Source organism: Tenrec ecaudatus, chromosome Y (assembly GCF_050624435.1).
Source record: "Tenrec ecaudatus isolate mTenEca1 chromosome Y, mTenEca1.hap1, whole genome shotgun sequence".
Lineage (NCBI taxonomy): Eukaryota > Metazoa > Chordata > Mammalia > Afrosoricida > Tenrecidae > Tenrec > Tenrec ecaudatus.
The window spans coordinates 750,754-765,293 of record NC_134549.1 but is presented as its reverse complement, the minus strand read 5'-3'; the positions used below and the strand labels follow the sequence as shown (position 1 = coordinate 765,293).

Here is a 14,540-nt window from a genome sequence, read left to right as displayed (position 1 = left end):
GAGATATGTGGATTTTGTTTTCTCGGTTGAGTCCCTGAAGAAAAAAATAGTCTTACTGCTGTAGGAGAGGAATGTGTAAACCAACTCCACATTCACTATCACAGCTTAAGACATGAAAATCAAGTGGTACTCACCTCACTGGAGACCAGAGTGAGAATACCGATATTGGTAAGTAGGAGATATCAGGAACAACATAATCATTTTTTTAAAATAAGAAGAACTGAATGGGAGTATGAATAAAACCTGTGAATTTCAGTCAATTTGCTGAAGTCAAGCAGGAAATCAAATTAACTACATCTTTGGAGAGAGGTGATAGAGAACTTCCATATCAGCATCTGGATTTGGCCTGGAGCTGATTGTGGAACAAACCATCAACTGCTCATGTATAAGTTCAGGATAAAGCTGAAGAAAATTAAAACCAGTCCAAAAAAGTAAAAATATAAGCTTGATCACATCCCATCTGAATTTCCAAAATATAGCAAGAACATATTGGACATATGGAACATTAATGATAGAACTCCATGTTGAGCTATGGTAGAATATAATGAATATAATGATTGGTAGGATATAATGAATAAATAAGAAGGGAAAAATAATTTTAAAAGGTATCATAGAAGTAAAACCTCAAAAGTTGATGTCAGAGAGACACTGAAGCATGTTCTCAGACATAGAGTAGAAAAGGGAAATGAAGGAAATGGTGAACTCAGAGAGCTGAACAGAATATTTCACAGATCAGGTTGGGAACACAAAACACATGATGAAATGTGCTGAGACCTAAAATTTGAAAATTCAAAAAAGGAACATGCTTAGCATAGCTTCACTGAAAAAGTTCAATTAAAGATTCAAGCCCAGAACTGAATCTTGAAAGATTTCATGGACAAAATCTTGAATGATGCATGAATCACCAAAAGATGAAAAGAAAAAGAGGTGCTGTTCTAAAAAGTAAACATTCCACCATTTCAGGAGGTAGTATATAAGCTAGTGCAATGGTGCTGAAGTAAGAAGTCCAAACCCCATTGCAAGCATTAACCCAGAACAAGGCTTCAGGAATTGATGGATACCACTTGAAATGTCTCAACAATGGGAGCACTTACTCTACTATGCTTTAAAAATTTGAACACAGTGAGTGGGCCTCCTGACTAGAAGAGATTCATTATCTGTGCTAGTTCCAACAAAAAGCAGCCAACAAGATGCTCAAATTATAGAATATTATTATTGATATCACATTGAAGTAAAATTATGTTGGAGACCATTCACCAATGCTTTGCAGCAGCATCATGACAAGAAAGGGCAGTGTGTTCAGATCCTTCTCGTAAGAGGATTTAGTATCATGGATATAATTTCTGATTTCAGAGGGATCTTGGCTCTTAAAACAGAATATCAGGAAGATGGTCACTTGAGTTTTATTGACTGTTCCAAGGCATCAACTATGTGGATCATAAGAAAGCCTGGATAATCTTGAAGAGAATATAACTCCATTACACTTCATTGTGTGCCTGTGGAAACTGTACATTGAACAGTTAGGTGAAAGGAATAGGGAAATAACCAGAAAGTCACAAAATAATCAGAAAGGAGTCATTATGAAAGGCATTACTATTTATTCAGGAAGTACTTACAGAGGTCTTATGGAAATTTCTTCATCCTTTTTCTGTTTCTAATGTCTTGTTTGTCACAGTATGAGAAGATCATCACTTGCTACAACAAACTGAGCTGCTATGATTATTATGGAAGAAAGTGATATTGCAGGTGGTTGTTTAAGAAGGCTACATGACTTGGGCATTTCCCCCCAAGACATACGGGCCTGGTTCAGAGGATGTCCCGCCTTTGCTGACGTGGATAAGATCCAGGAAAAATGTGGACTCACAATGGTGGCAAGGGCCTTGAAGCTGGTAAAGCCTATCTGTCTCCAGCTGCCACTGCCAGATAATGGTTTGCACATAACAGCACTGCCTGGAGTTACTGGCTCCTGTAAAGCAAAAGTAGAATTTATATTCAAATTACTATTATCTAGTTCTTACTTAATGACATAATTTGCACATGTAAAATAAGGGAAAGAATCCAGAAATCAGGAAGACGTAATTTAGACATGGAACATAAGTAATTAACAAACAGAATCTGCTTTAAATTTCTACTAAAAATAAAATTATGGAATATTATATTTATACTAATCAGAGATTATATGGAATTCAAAAACTAAGTAGCTGCTTTATAAGTGAGCCACGAGGAACAGAATACCTCACTTATGTTTGGAAAACACAAGGTAAATTAATCATATGGGTCATTTAATCATCAATGTCAGATGAGCCAGAAATTAGTATTATTTGGTATAAAGTAAGTTTTTTATTTCTTGCAAATAAGATAGAGTTAACTTTCTTATATTTACTGTTAATGGGTGGATAGGGTCACCTGGATTTAAATATAACATTGCTGTTTCTATCCAATGATATTAAGAGAAAGTAAAAATAAGCTGCTCACCACATTTTTGTCAGAACCTGATGTAGCTTGGGTAATGAAACAGACAATAGAAGAGCCTATGTCAGGATAGAGATGGGCACAGCTGGAAGCTCCCTTCACCTGCATGCGTAATAATTCTGGATTCTCATCTGTCTCACCTATGAAAACAGAAGGAATACACAAAACTTAAGGGACACTGATTTTACTGAGTTATCCAGGACTGAGCAAAGATCACTATCACTACCGTCACTCAAGCACTTAACTCTAACACATACCTTTATATTTTCTCCTAATCATTATTTGCTCCACCATCCCACTCAACCTCTCCATACCCATATCTGACTTCTGCTTTTTAAATTCCACTTTTCATGGTTACCCAATTACTTATGTAAACTTTCTATTAAAGACTCTCAAGTTAGCCACATTTTCCAAAGGAGATAAAAAATAAAACAAAGCAAAAAGTTTTTCCTCTTGCTCTGTTCATAGGTCATTAAAGAATCAGGAAGCAAATCAATTGTGTTTCCTTTATGAAATCTGGATGCACACAGAATGAATATCAGCTCTAAAAGTCTATAGAATCATTATCAAAATTCCACCTTTATAAAGCAAAATGGATGTATGTCTGATTTTATTTAAAGTCTTTAAATAATGCAGGGATTGTAACTACAGTTGTTTCTTAAAAACTCTAATATATATATTATATATATTTTAAAATTTTTTCTTTGAAAGACAGACTGCCACATGCAGCACCTCACTTGGATGTGTCTGGAGTATTGGAAGCTCGACTACCCTACATTCTCCTACAAATGGACCTTGGGACTTGTTTGGAGGTTCTAGAAGGGGAGCACAGCTACTCGTATACCCTTGACTGAAGAACAGTCTTCCTTCTATTGGGGAAGGCTCATCCTCTTCAACCGAGCGTGCAGCTTTGGGAGGGATGCACATGGAGTGGCGAGAGAGGAAGGGTACACCCGCCTAGCCAGCCAGATCAGCCAAATCAACCCTGGCGATCAGTGGGGTGACAGATGTTGCAGCCAGATCACCCTCACATCCTCTAATGTATATTTTAAATAGAACATCTTTCCTACTTATTTTTTAACTACTCCCCTATAGAAAAAGCAATCTCTGACCTGTTTTTAGAATTAGAGGTCCTGAGAGCCAGCATTCTGAGCTATTGAGGTTCTTTAGATGTCCCAAAGGAGCCAGAAGCTGAACAGGAGTCTGGACATCTTGAAGGAGTATCAATGCTAGGTCATTTCTTGCTGCTCCATTTATTATCCGGAATCTCTCATGCAGTAAAATGGTAGACACCTTAACAACTCTTATAGGTACCCCAGGGTGCCGCAGGCCAAGTATCACAGCAGTGTCTTTAGGATTCCTATGTGCGTATGAGTAAAGATTAAGTAGTACAGATGCAATAGGAGGGCTGAACTCTTAGATACTACCACATTTGTGTATTTCCTGAATGATGTTATGTCATCCCTTGGATGTTAACTCCAGGAAAAATAGAAATTGACAACTGAAGTTAGAGTTCTCAGATAGTGGTAAAATAGCTTGTCTAATAGGCCAATTAAGGAAGCACATAATCAATTTGCCTATTTGGTCTGAAGTAAAGACTTCATAGGAGAAAAACAAGGGTATGATTTGGGGGAATATTATCCAAAGATGGCTTCACCAAAGTACTTTTGGGATATTGGATTTTAGAGTTATAAGAAGACACAGTACACAAACTTACATGTTCCTGACACAATGAGCAGCAGTAAGAACCCAAGAGTTGCTAACAATGGAACCACTGCAAATTTGACCACCACAGCTTATAATTATCGCCTGCCAGGGCATGGCATATCGCAGAGAAATCCTATCTGCCAAGGCTGAGGAAAATAATAAAGAAGTAAAAGTAAATTAATCTGTGCCACATCTTTCAAAAGTTCATCTATCTTCACTATATTAAATGTCAACTTTCTTTAAATGTACGTGCAAACATAAACTCTTCTACATAAGTGTCCATACTATTTTCCCTAGAAATTTTTATCTTTTGAAATCCACGTTATTTATATTCAGTTTAAAATGTATTTAGTTCAAGCTGTAAGTATTCAATTTATCTCCTACACTACAATTCCATAGTTATTATCTTGGATATTTAGAATTTTTAAGGTAGTTAGACAATGAGGAAAAATAATTTTATTAGAAAATGTGGAAATAATCAGAAGTTGGAGCTAAGATAGTTCTTTTCTTTCATTTGGAAGATGGTTAATTATATAAATTTAAAATTTTAGTGGGCTATCAATTAGACAAGTTACTCAGAACACCCATTGTTTTTATTATGGTTGGTTTCCCTTTTAAAAATCATTTTATAAGGGGCTCAATAGCTATTATCATAATCCATATATATGTACATTGTGATATGCACATTTGTATATATGTTGCTATCATTTTCAAAACATTTTCTTTCTACTTGAGATCTAGTTGGCAGCTCATTTCTCCCCCCCCCATCCTCCCTCATGAACCCTTTATAATTTATAAAATTTCCCCCATGTCTTACACTGTCTGCTGTATCCCTTTACCCAATTTTGTGTTGTCTGTTCCCTGGGGAGGCTTTTTTTGTGTGTGTGTAGATTATTGTGATCCATTCCCTTCTCCGTTCCCCACCTCACAATCTTCAGTATCACGACTCGCATTATTGATCTTGAGGGGTTTATCTGTCCTGAATTCCCTCTGTTTCCAGCTCTTATCTGTAAAAATGTACATACTCTGATATCCTGGGATTTGTAAGACAGAATTGGGGCCATGACATTGGGCCTCCACTCAAGCACTTATTTAATGCAAGAACACTTTGTTCTAATAAATTGGCATTCCATGATGCACACCTTCCCAACACAATTGCTGAAGAAAAATGTGTGCATAAACAAATGTGGTGAAGAAAGCAGATGGTTCCCAACTATCAAAAGATATAGGGTCTGGGGTCTTAAAGGCTCGAAGATAAACAAGAGGCCATATAGCTCAGAAGCAACTAAGTCCACATGGAAGAAACACACCTGCCTGTGTGAACACGAGTTGTTGAAGGGATCAGGTATCAAGCATCAAGGAACATAAAATCCTATCATTAAAAATGTGGATGAATGCAGAGTGGAGACTCAAAGCCCAGTGGTAGCCAATCAGACACCCCTTGCTGAGGGGTTGTGGGGAGGAGATGAACCAGGCAGGGTGCAGGGTAGCAACGATGAAACATATAACTTTCCTCTAGTTCTTAAATACTTCTTCCCCCCACTACTATCATGATCCCAATACTACCTTGCAAATCTGGCTAGACCAGAGGATGTACATTGGAACAGATAGCAACTGGAAACACAGAGAATCCAGGACAGATGACTTCTCCAGAACCAGTGATGAGAGTGGCGATGCCTGGAGGGTGGAGATAATGTGGGGTAGAAGGGGGAACTGATTACAGGAATCTACATATAGCCTCCTCCCTGGGGGAAGGACAGCAGGGAAGAGGGCAGGGGGAGACATCAGACAGTGTAATATATGACAAAATAATAATATATGAATTATGAAGGGTTCATTGGGTGTGGAGTGTGGGGAGGGAGAGGGAAATGAGCAGCAGATAAGGGCTCAAGTAGAAGGCAAATGTTTTGAGAATGATGATGGCGACAGATGTACATATGTTCTTGACACAATGGATGCATGCATGTATTGTGATAAGAATTGTATGATTCCCCGATAAAATGATTTTTAAAAAAGAATTAGGGTCACGATAGTGGAGGGGAAGAAACATTAAAGAACTAGAGGAAAGTTATTTATCCATCAGTGATATACTGCACATTGACTGACTTCTCTCTTCCTTGTGACCCTTCTTTAAGGGTATGTCCAATTGTCTACAGATGAGCTTTAAACCCCACTTCACACTCTCACTCATTCACATTGATATGATTTTTTGTTCTGGGTGAAAATCTATGTTTTAAGTACCAGAGAGCTGAAGTTTAAAGAAACAATTAGGCTCCCTCAAAAAATGTTGATTTGAAACACACATAAAAACTTACATTTGTAAGTCAAGAAGTATTGCTCCTGTTTCAGTTTATAAATGCATAGAACAATTCAAAACAAAACAAAATATAAATATATCTGTGATAATGGCTGCAACAGACAAAATCTCTCAAAAACACATTTGTTTGGTCTCTTTAGGTAGTCCTAAAACAAGGATATGTTTTGCGATCAGAGCTCCAAACTTATTTTGAAATCAGAGCTAACATCAAACTTTACACTATAAACAAAATTCAAGTACACATCTCCAAAAGTAATTGAAGCTTTGCAACAAGTTATTATGAAGTCTGCCCCAAACAAAGCACCATTTTTAGATCAATTGTGCATGTTAAGAAAGGTAGGGAAGTCTTCAAGTTAAATTCAGAGAAGCAAGCTCACAAGGTTATAGTTTCTGTTCTAGGGGTTTGCAAAGAAGTAATTTTGAAGAACACAAGATAATCAGGGAGGCTTTTTAAGAAGAGTAAAGAAAGTAAAAACTGGAGAACCTCAGGAAAATGGTGCTGAGATAGAGTCCCCTATCTAGAACTCCTTTGCATGGCCCCAAACTTGACATGTGAGAAGGCCAATTCTGAGAATTTAGGTATAGGACCTGGAATCTCAGCACTCCCAGAATATTTTATACATCCTCTCTGATTTTTCACTCCTGACAAATGCAGCTGAGCTTGTTGTGGTCTCCTCTCTCTCCTAGTAGGGTGAGATGGGCAGCAATGGAGAGACTCTACCACTTTCCTCTAACTCTGCAACCAGCCTTTTCAAGGGAAAATCCCATGCCAGACTCTCCTGTAAGTGTATCCCCTGGGCTACCATCCCCGTGGACCATTAGGAACCCTGAAGGCTGGAGCTCACTGTGGCTGGCAAAACAGAGTGTTCATAGGCTCACTTTCTTAGTGGATCTCCCTCCCAACTCTAAGGGCCATCAAATAGAAACTCCCAGCCAACTCCATCAGGGAGCCTATCCCGTTAAGCCAGGAAGACAACTTAAACTCTCTAGGGGCTTCAAAAGTATCTTAGATTTTTTTCTATTTTCTTTTGAGAAAAAAAAAAACCCAAAACTATTTTCCCACCAGAGGAATTATTACTGTGTTTCTCAGTGGCACCCCCTACCACTACCTAGGTTTCTGGCTGACACGGAAACTTGTGGTCCTTTGTAGGACTTCCACCTCCACTCTTTCTTCATTTCCAGCATATTGAGGGTCCAGTCCTATATGGTCCACCTCCTCCACTTTAAAGAGCCAAGACCTGTCTACCCTACACAAAGCAGAAGCAGATGTAATCATCTCCACCTCGACCATTATTTCACTGTAACAAGAGCCATCAGCTGGTAACACACACACACACACACACACAAATCAAAAAACAAAAGTCAACAATGGACTACACAGATAAAGAAGCCCCTCAACTGCTAAAGAGAGAATGATGTTTGGGGCCACATACGAGGTCTGAGGATACATTCTAAAAACAAAACAAGAAATGGAGATACTAAAAACCTCACACCCAAAGTAAATTGAGAAACTAAGTAATGAGTAAGCAGAAATAAAAATTTAAAATATGGTACAAAATCTGAGCAATATAATGGAAGAAAATTGAATCAGTGAACTCGAAGACAACCAAGCAGACTTTAGCAAAGAAGAGACAATAAAAAAAAACAGCAAAGGATTCTGAAGAAATTCTGACAATGATGTGGGATGCCATGAAAAGATACTGTTCCAAACACTGCAGTCCCTGAGCAGGAATAAACAAGTCTACTGTTTAAATTGTAAGGCAATTATTTGAAGAGAATTTCCCTAATATCACAAAGGGAAAGATATGACCATCCAGGAAGCAAAAGGAACACCAAATAGATAAACACACTTCCCCATTACCCCTCCCAAAAAACAACCTACAAAAAACACATCAAGGTTCATCAAATTATCCAACTTAAAGGAAAAAGAGGGAATCCTGAGAGCAGCTAAAGGGAAGAAAAATAGTCAAGCACAATGGTAAATAGGTAAGAATAAGCTCAGAATTATCCAGAGACCATGCAAGAAGAAATTGAAGCAACATATTCCAAAAGTTCATAGACAGCCAGGGTTATCCAAGAATCCTTTATACAAAAAGCTACCCATCAAATTAGAAAGAAAAATAAAAGTATTCTCAATGGTATATTTAGAAAATCTCTAAAAACAAAACCAGTATTAAAAAATACTATCCAGTTCCTTATTGCCAGAAAATCAATAACTGAAGCACTCAATCATGAGACCACCTCTGGGTGCAACACCACCCAGAAACCAGTGCATTGAAAATAATACCCAAAGGAGCAGGGAGAGAGGGGGAAAATGAGGAGCTGACCCAAGTGGATTAAGTGGAGAGCAAATGTACTTTACACAATTGACTTATGTTTGGACTGTGATAAGAGTTGTATGAGCCACTAATAAAATGATTTAAAAAGGAAAAGAAAATCGTGCCCAAAATAATACAGAACTATTGCCCAAAACAATACAGAACAGTACAAATAAACTTCTCGCACACACACACCACTACCACCACATAAAAGGGAGAGAGGAAACATTAATAATGAGATGACAGTGACTAATCTACATTATATTTAATACACTAAATTTCAACAGACTAGACACACTAATCAGAAGACAAAGAATTGTAGTCTGAATTAAGAAATAAGATCCATCAATCTACTGCCTTCAAGAGAAATATATCAAAATCACAGACTAAAAGAGACTGAGAGTCAAAGGATGGAAACATTTTTAACAAGCTTAAGTCAATTAAAAAACCCAGGAGTGGCAATATTAATATATGACAAAATAGACTTCAAGGTACATAACAAAAATTAAAGACAAGAAAGGGCATTGCATAATGTTCAAGGTTATCAACAGACCACTAATACATAATCATATTACACATTTATGCCTAAAGAAAGACATTGAGAATCCATCAGTCATAACCTCAAAGAGATGAAAAGAGAAATCACCAAATCAATAATGATAGTAGGTCATTTCAATTCACTACTCTCAAAGATAGATCAATAGGTAAGAAATTCAATAAAGAAACTGAAGAGCTGAAAAACACAACTGAACAACTCAACCTTTCCAACCAATAGCAAAAATGATACAATCTTCTTCGGTACACAAAGCTCATATTTTAAATGACTACATGCGGGGCCATAAAACAATCCTGAACAAATTCAAAAAATAAAAACAGAGATCATTCAAACCAACCAGAGTACCATAAAATTTGAATTCAACAATAGAAAGAATAAAAGAAAAAGAACAAACACTTCAAGATTCAACAACACACTATTCAAATTAAGACTGGATATTAACCCAAATAAGAGATGTGATAACACAACATACCCAAACCTATGGGACATCGCTCAAATTTGATCAAATGTCAATTTATAGCAATTAATACACACAAGAGAACACCTTAACCTATTTCCAACAACTAGAAGAGAGCAACAACATAAAATTTCCCACAGTAAAAGCAATCACAAAAATTAGGCAGAAATAGATGAAGTAGAAAAAAAACAATTGAAAAAATAAACAAATCAAGAAACTGGTTCTTTGAGACAATCCACAAAATTGACAATCTCCTAGCCAATTTAATGTAGGAAAAGAAATGGCAGGCAAAAATATCTAGAATTAGAGATGAAGCAAGTGGAATCACAACAGATCCAAATGAAACAAAAATAATAATGTAGTACTACAAAATATTGTATTGCAGCAAATTTGAGAATCTGGATGACAGGGACAAATACTGAGAAAAAACAGTATCTTCCTAAGTTAAGGCACATGGACATTAAGAACTTGAACAGACCCATGGCAAAAGTGTTAAGTGACAAGGTAATCAAGAAACTCCCAACCAAAAAAAGCCCAAGTCGAGATAGGTGTGAATTCTACCAAGTATTCAGAGAAAAGCTAACACCTATTCTGCATAAACTCTGAAGGGACATCAAACTCATAAACTGAGTTTATGAAGCCAGTTTAATCTGGAAAACAAAACCAGGGACAACCCAAAGAGAGAAAATTATAGGTAAGTATCCCTCACAAACATAGATGCAAAAAATTCTCTACAAAATCTTGGCCAATAAATAGTATCAGAGGCTACACTGTGAAAATATGGTTTGCAGGAGGCTGTGGATGAGAGTGGGAACCTAACATATATATGTGGGATCTATTTAGAAAATAAGCCTTGTGATTTTCCTCTATCTATTATAGAGGTATGAGAAGAAACTGGTTATCAATCAGTGCAAAGGAAATGTGAACCCAAAATTATAAATGTGATTTGAAAGGCTAAAACCTTGTCAACTGATCCCCACTCTGATTCACATCAGGCCTGATCTACTTTTCAATATTTCCTGTATTATTTTGGTTATCTTTGTTTATTGGTATTTATGTTGGATGTATTTTGCCATTAGGAGTTTATGCTTTTGTAATTTCTTTTGCCTTCTTTCAACTTTTTTTCTTTCAAGTATTTGGATTTCTTTTTCTTTTCTTTTTCCTTTTTTTACATTTTATTAGGGGCTCATACAACTCTTAAAACAATCAATTGTATAAAGCACATCCGTACATTCTTTGCCCTAATCATTTTCAAAGCATTTGCTCTCTACTTAAGCCCTTTTCATCAGGTCCTCTTTTTTTGCCCCTCCCTCCCCATTCCCCCCTCCCTCAAGAGCCCCTGATAATTTATATATTGTTATTTTGTCATATCTTGCCCCATCCGGAGTCTCCCTTCCCCCCCTTCTCTGCCACCCATCTCCCAGGGAGGAGGTCACATGTGGATCACTGTAATCAGTTCCCCCTTTCCAACCCACTCACCCTCTACTCTCCCATTATTGCCCCTCACACCACTGGTCCTGAAGGTATCATCCACCCTAGATTCCCTGTGCCTCCAGCTCCCATATGCACCAGTGTACAACCTCTGTCCTATCCAGTCCTGCAAGGTAGAATTTGGATCATGGTAGGTGAGGGGAGGAAGCATCCAGGATCTGGGGATCCTGTGTTCTTCATTGGTACTACATCGCACCCTGACCGACCCATCTCCTCTCCTAAACCCCTCTGTGAGGGGATCTCCGGTGGCCGACAAATGGGCTTTGGGTCACCACTCTGCACTTCCTCCTTCATTCACTATGGTATATATATATTTGCATGATGCCTTGTACCTGGTCCCTTTGGCACCTCGTGAGCACACAGGTTGGTGTGCTTCTTCCATGTGGGCTTTGTTGCTTCTGAGCTATATGGCTGCTTTTTTAAAAATCATTTTATTAGGCACTCATACAACTCTTTTCACAATCTGTACATACATCATTTGTGTCCAGCACATTCGTACATATGTTGCCATCATCCTTCTCAAAACATTTGCTTTCTACTTGAGTCCTTGGTATCAGCTCCTCATTTTTCCCCTCCCTCCCCCTGAACCCTTGATAATTTATGTATAATTATTATTTTAGGTTTTTGTAATTTTGTTGTATTTCTTTTCCTGTTTTTCAGTATATGAAACCAAGGGTTGATGAACCAACAGGGATATAAGGATAGCAAGTAGAATAATGGTTTCTTGGGTGGTACAGGAGAGGGTAAGGATGCAGCGCTCAAGGAGTTCAAGAAGGAAAAGAATGCTGTGAAAACTGATAGTGATAGTAATTTTTAAATATTGCTAGATGTGAATGAATGATTGAATGATACGTAATACTGAGTTGGATCACAGGAAACTAATTATTACAGGGCAATGTTTGGAATAATTTTGTTAGTTTTACTTTTATGTTCCTAAGACCTTGATTAACTTATTCTACTTCTATGGATCTTGGATTAATTAAAGATAGATATACTGATCATTAAGTAATTTACCAACTATTAGAAGCCTTTCTTAGTCATCAAGTCTAATACTATGATGAATGATTCCTACTATTTAGTAAATATAAAATCTTAGGCATTTTTTCAGAAACAAATTTCTTTCCCTTTCCCTCTTAGCTATTTTCCATTCACTTCACATTTTCCCTTTATTTTTAAACCTCCCTTGCTACCATTTTCTTGGGTCTTACTCTGAGGCTGTGGCAGAGAGATGAAATGTGGTTGAATAGAAGCAGGAGTGGAGGTAAAAGCCGAGGCATTTATGGAGGGAGAGACTGAAAGTGAGATGGAAGCAGAGGTAGTCATGGGCCCTTGCTGGGACCAGGGTGCACGATTGAGTCTTGTAACTCTCTGGAGCCAAGGAAGGAAAGGACTCAGTTGGCTGAAGACGTAGGGCTTTGTGCAGTGCTCATCAAAATGACTCAAGATTCCCACTTGAACCCAAGTGTCCTTTTGTTGTAGATGGCACACCAAGGGTGCTCCAAGGTCACCCTGCAAGAAATAAGGAACAAGATATTTATAGCTATTTTGAAGGGCAGGCAGAAACATTTTGTGTTAAAAATATGCCAGTATTTCTCCCTTCTTTTCACTCCCCCTAATCTTGTCACCTTACAGCCAGCTTCTCCCATAGCTTTCTTGGCTTCCACACAAAATGTGAATTCATTCAATTTGGGCCAAAATTTGGCACAAGTGCTGACTTTCAGGATGCTTACATGCCTTTTCTGCAGAATTCCAGGACTTCCTAGTAAAAATAAAGAATGGAGTAGCATTACTTAGCATTTGCTAAAAAGAGTATAGTTGAAAGAAATGACAAATCATATTACTGTTTCCATATATGCCATTCTCATTGAACCACTATGCCTTCTGTATTACTCACCTCTCATGAGAGACCAACTGGGTAACCAGCAGTCATGAAGTTGTATGTTGCTCTTTTGTTCCAAGCTCTCCTCCAAGCAGATGGGTAGCACAAGTGGTTGAAAATGCAGAGGTTGCTTCAATAATATTAGTCCAGGACCCAGAGGTCCCTTGGGACCTATGTAGGGTGTGGCTCGATGAATACCTACAGTCTGAGCTTTTACTGGGTCTTGAAGATCCATAAGGCCCACTTGGACCAAGGCTAGAGCTTCTGAGTTTTTTCTGGAGGGAAAAATTGACCATTACTCTAATCATTTCAGTATTTCAAGGATATATAACAAAATATTGGCCATTACATGAATTAAATGTAGTATTAATTAACTGAAGTAAGAATAAAATTCTCTTCTCTTCATTGTGGGCAACAGCTATTGTCTTTAGGCACAGTTTCTATGGACACTATTAGGAACAAAAGGTAAGCATTATGATCCAATTTATGTGCTTGTTGAAATTTCTAACTCAAAATTATCGTAAATTTTTATTGTATTTAGGTCTTAGCAACATAGAATGTCTTAGGAACATACACTTTGAAAGTCAGGAGATGAAGTACCCCATTTATAAGATGTGCTTCATTGTACAATTAGTTGCTCTCATTTTCTCTTCACTATTAATGGTCCTACTTTATTAAGGTGAAATAAAAATTAAATTACATATCCAAGAGAATTTAAAAATGATATTATTGTTCTAGAGATGAAGAAATATAAATTTTAAATATTTGGAATAATGAACAGTTTGTATGATTGTAGTTCTCATTTTGATTACAATTTTAAAATAGCACAAGTCCATCATTGTTTGTATAAGTAGCTTAAAATGTCTTTTTATAATTTATAAAGGAAACATATAGCTCTAGATCCCAAAATTATACTATACTTTGGAAATTTAACTCTGACATGTCGACTACACATAAAACAAGAAGAAAAATAGAAAATATCCTCCATCAAAGTAATTAATAATTTTATTTTGAATATACTTCTTTAGCAATAACAATAAAATTAATCAAAATCTACTTCTGCTTATAAAGAATAACTTCTAACTTCTATCTTTAAAACAGAAATTCACTACTTAAATTTTTTTCAATTTCTTTATTGGAAAAACTGATAACCAGTTACTAACCTCTTTGCATGGAGATGGAAAAACCCAGAATTATCTGAGAACTCCTCAAGAAGAAGTACACAGTGGGAGGGCTTGCTTTAACTGACTTTAGCATCTATTATACAGCCACTATGATCAAAACGACATGGTATCGGTATAATGACAGATACTCAGACCAATGGAGAAGTACTGCAAACCCAG

At 37.1% G+C, this 14,540-nt stretch overlaps 1 protein-coding gene across 1 annotated transcript; it reads right to left on the bottom strand.

The window, feature by feature from the left end:
- Positions 1-1,669: 1,669 nt before the first annotated feature.
- On the bottom strand, positions 1,670-12,641 carry LOC142435620 (serine protease 52-like). The gene is made up of 5 exons (XM_075539843.1): positions 12,527-12,641; positions 4,190-4,325; positions 3,585-3,832; positions 2,476-2,612; positions 1,670-1,966 (listed from the first exon to the last, which is right to left on the bottom strand). Exons 1-5 carry the CDS (start codon positions 12,639-12,641, stop codon positions 1,670-1,672), a joined length of 933 nt encoding a protein of 310 aa, XP_075395958.1.
- Positions 12,642-14,540: the final 1,899 nt, after the last annotated feature.

Coding starts and splice junctions, on each gene's coding strand:
- LOC142435620 (XM_075539843.1), bottom strand. CDS start 12,641: ATGACTACCTCTGCTTCCATCTCACTTTCAGTCTCTCCCTCCATAAAT. Junction 4,326..12,526: donor CTCTCTGCCACAGCCTCAGA/GTAAGACCCAAG, acceptor TATTTTCCTCAG/CCTTGGCAGATAGGATTTCT. Junction 1,967..2,475: donor CAGGTTCTGACAAAAATGTG/GTGAGCAGCTTA, acceptor TTTGCTTTACAG/GAGCCAGTAACTCCAGGCAG.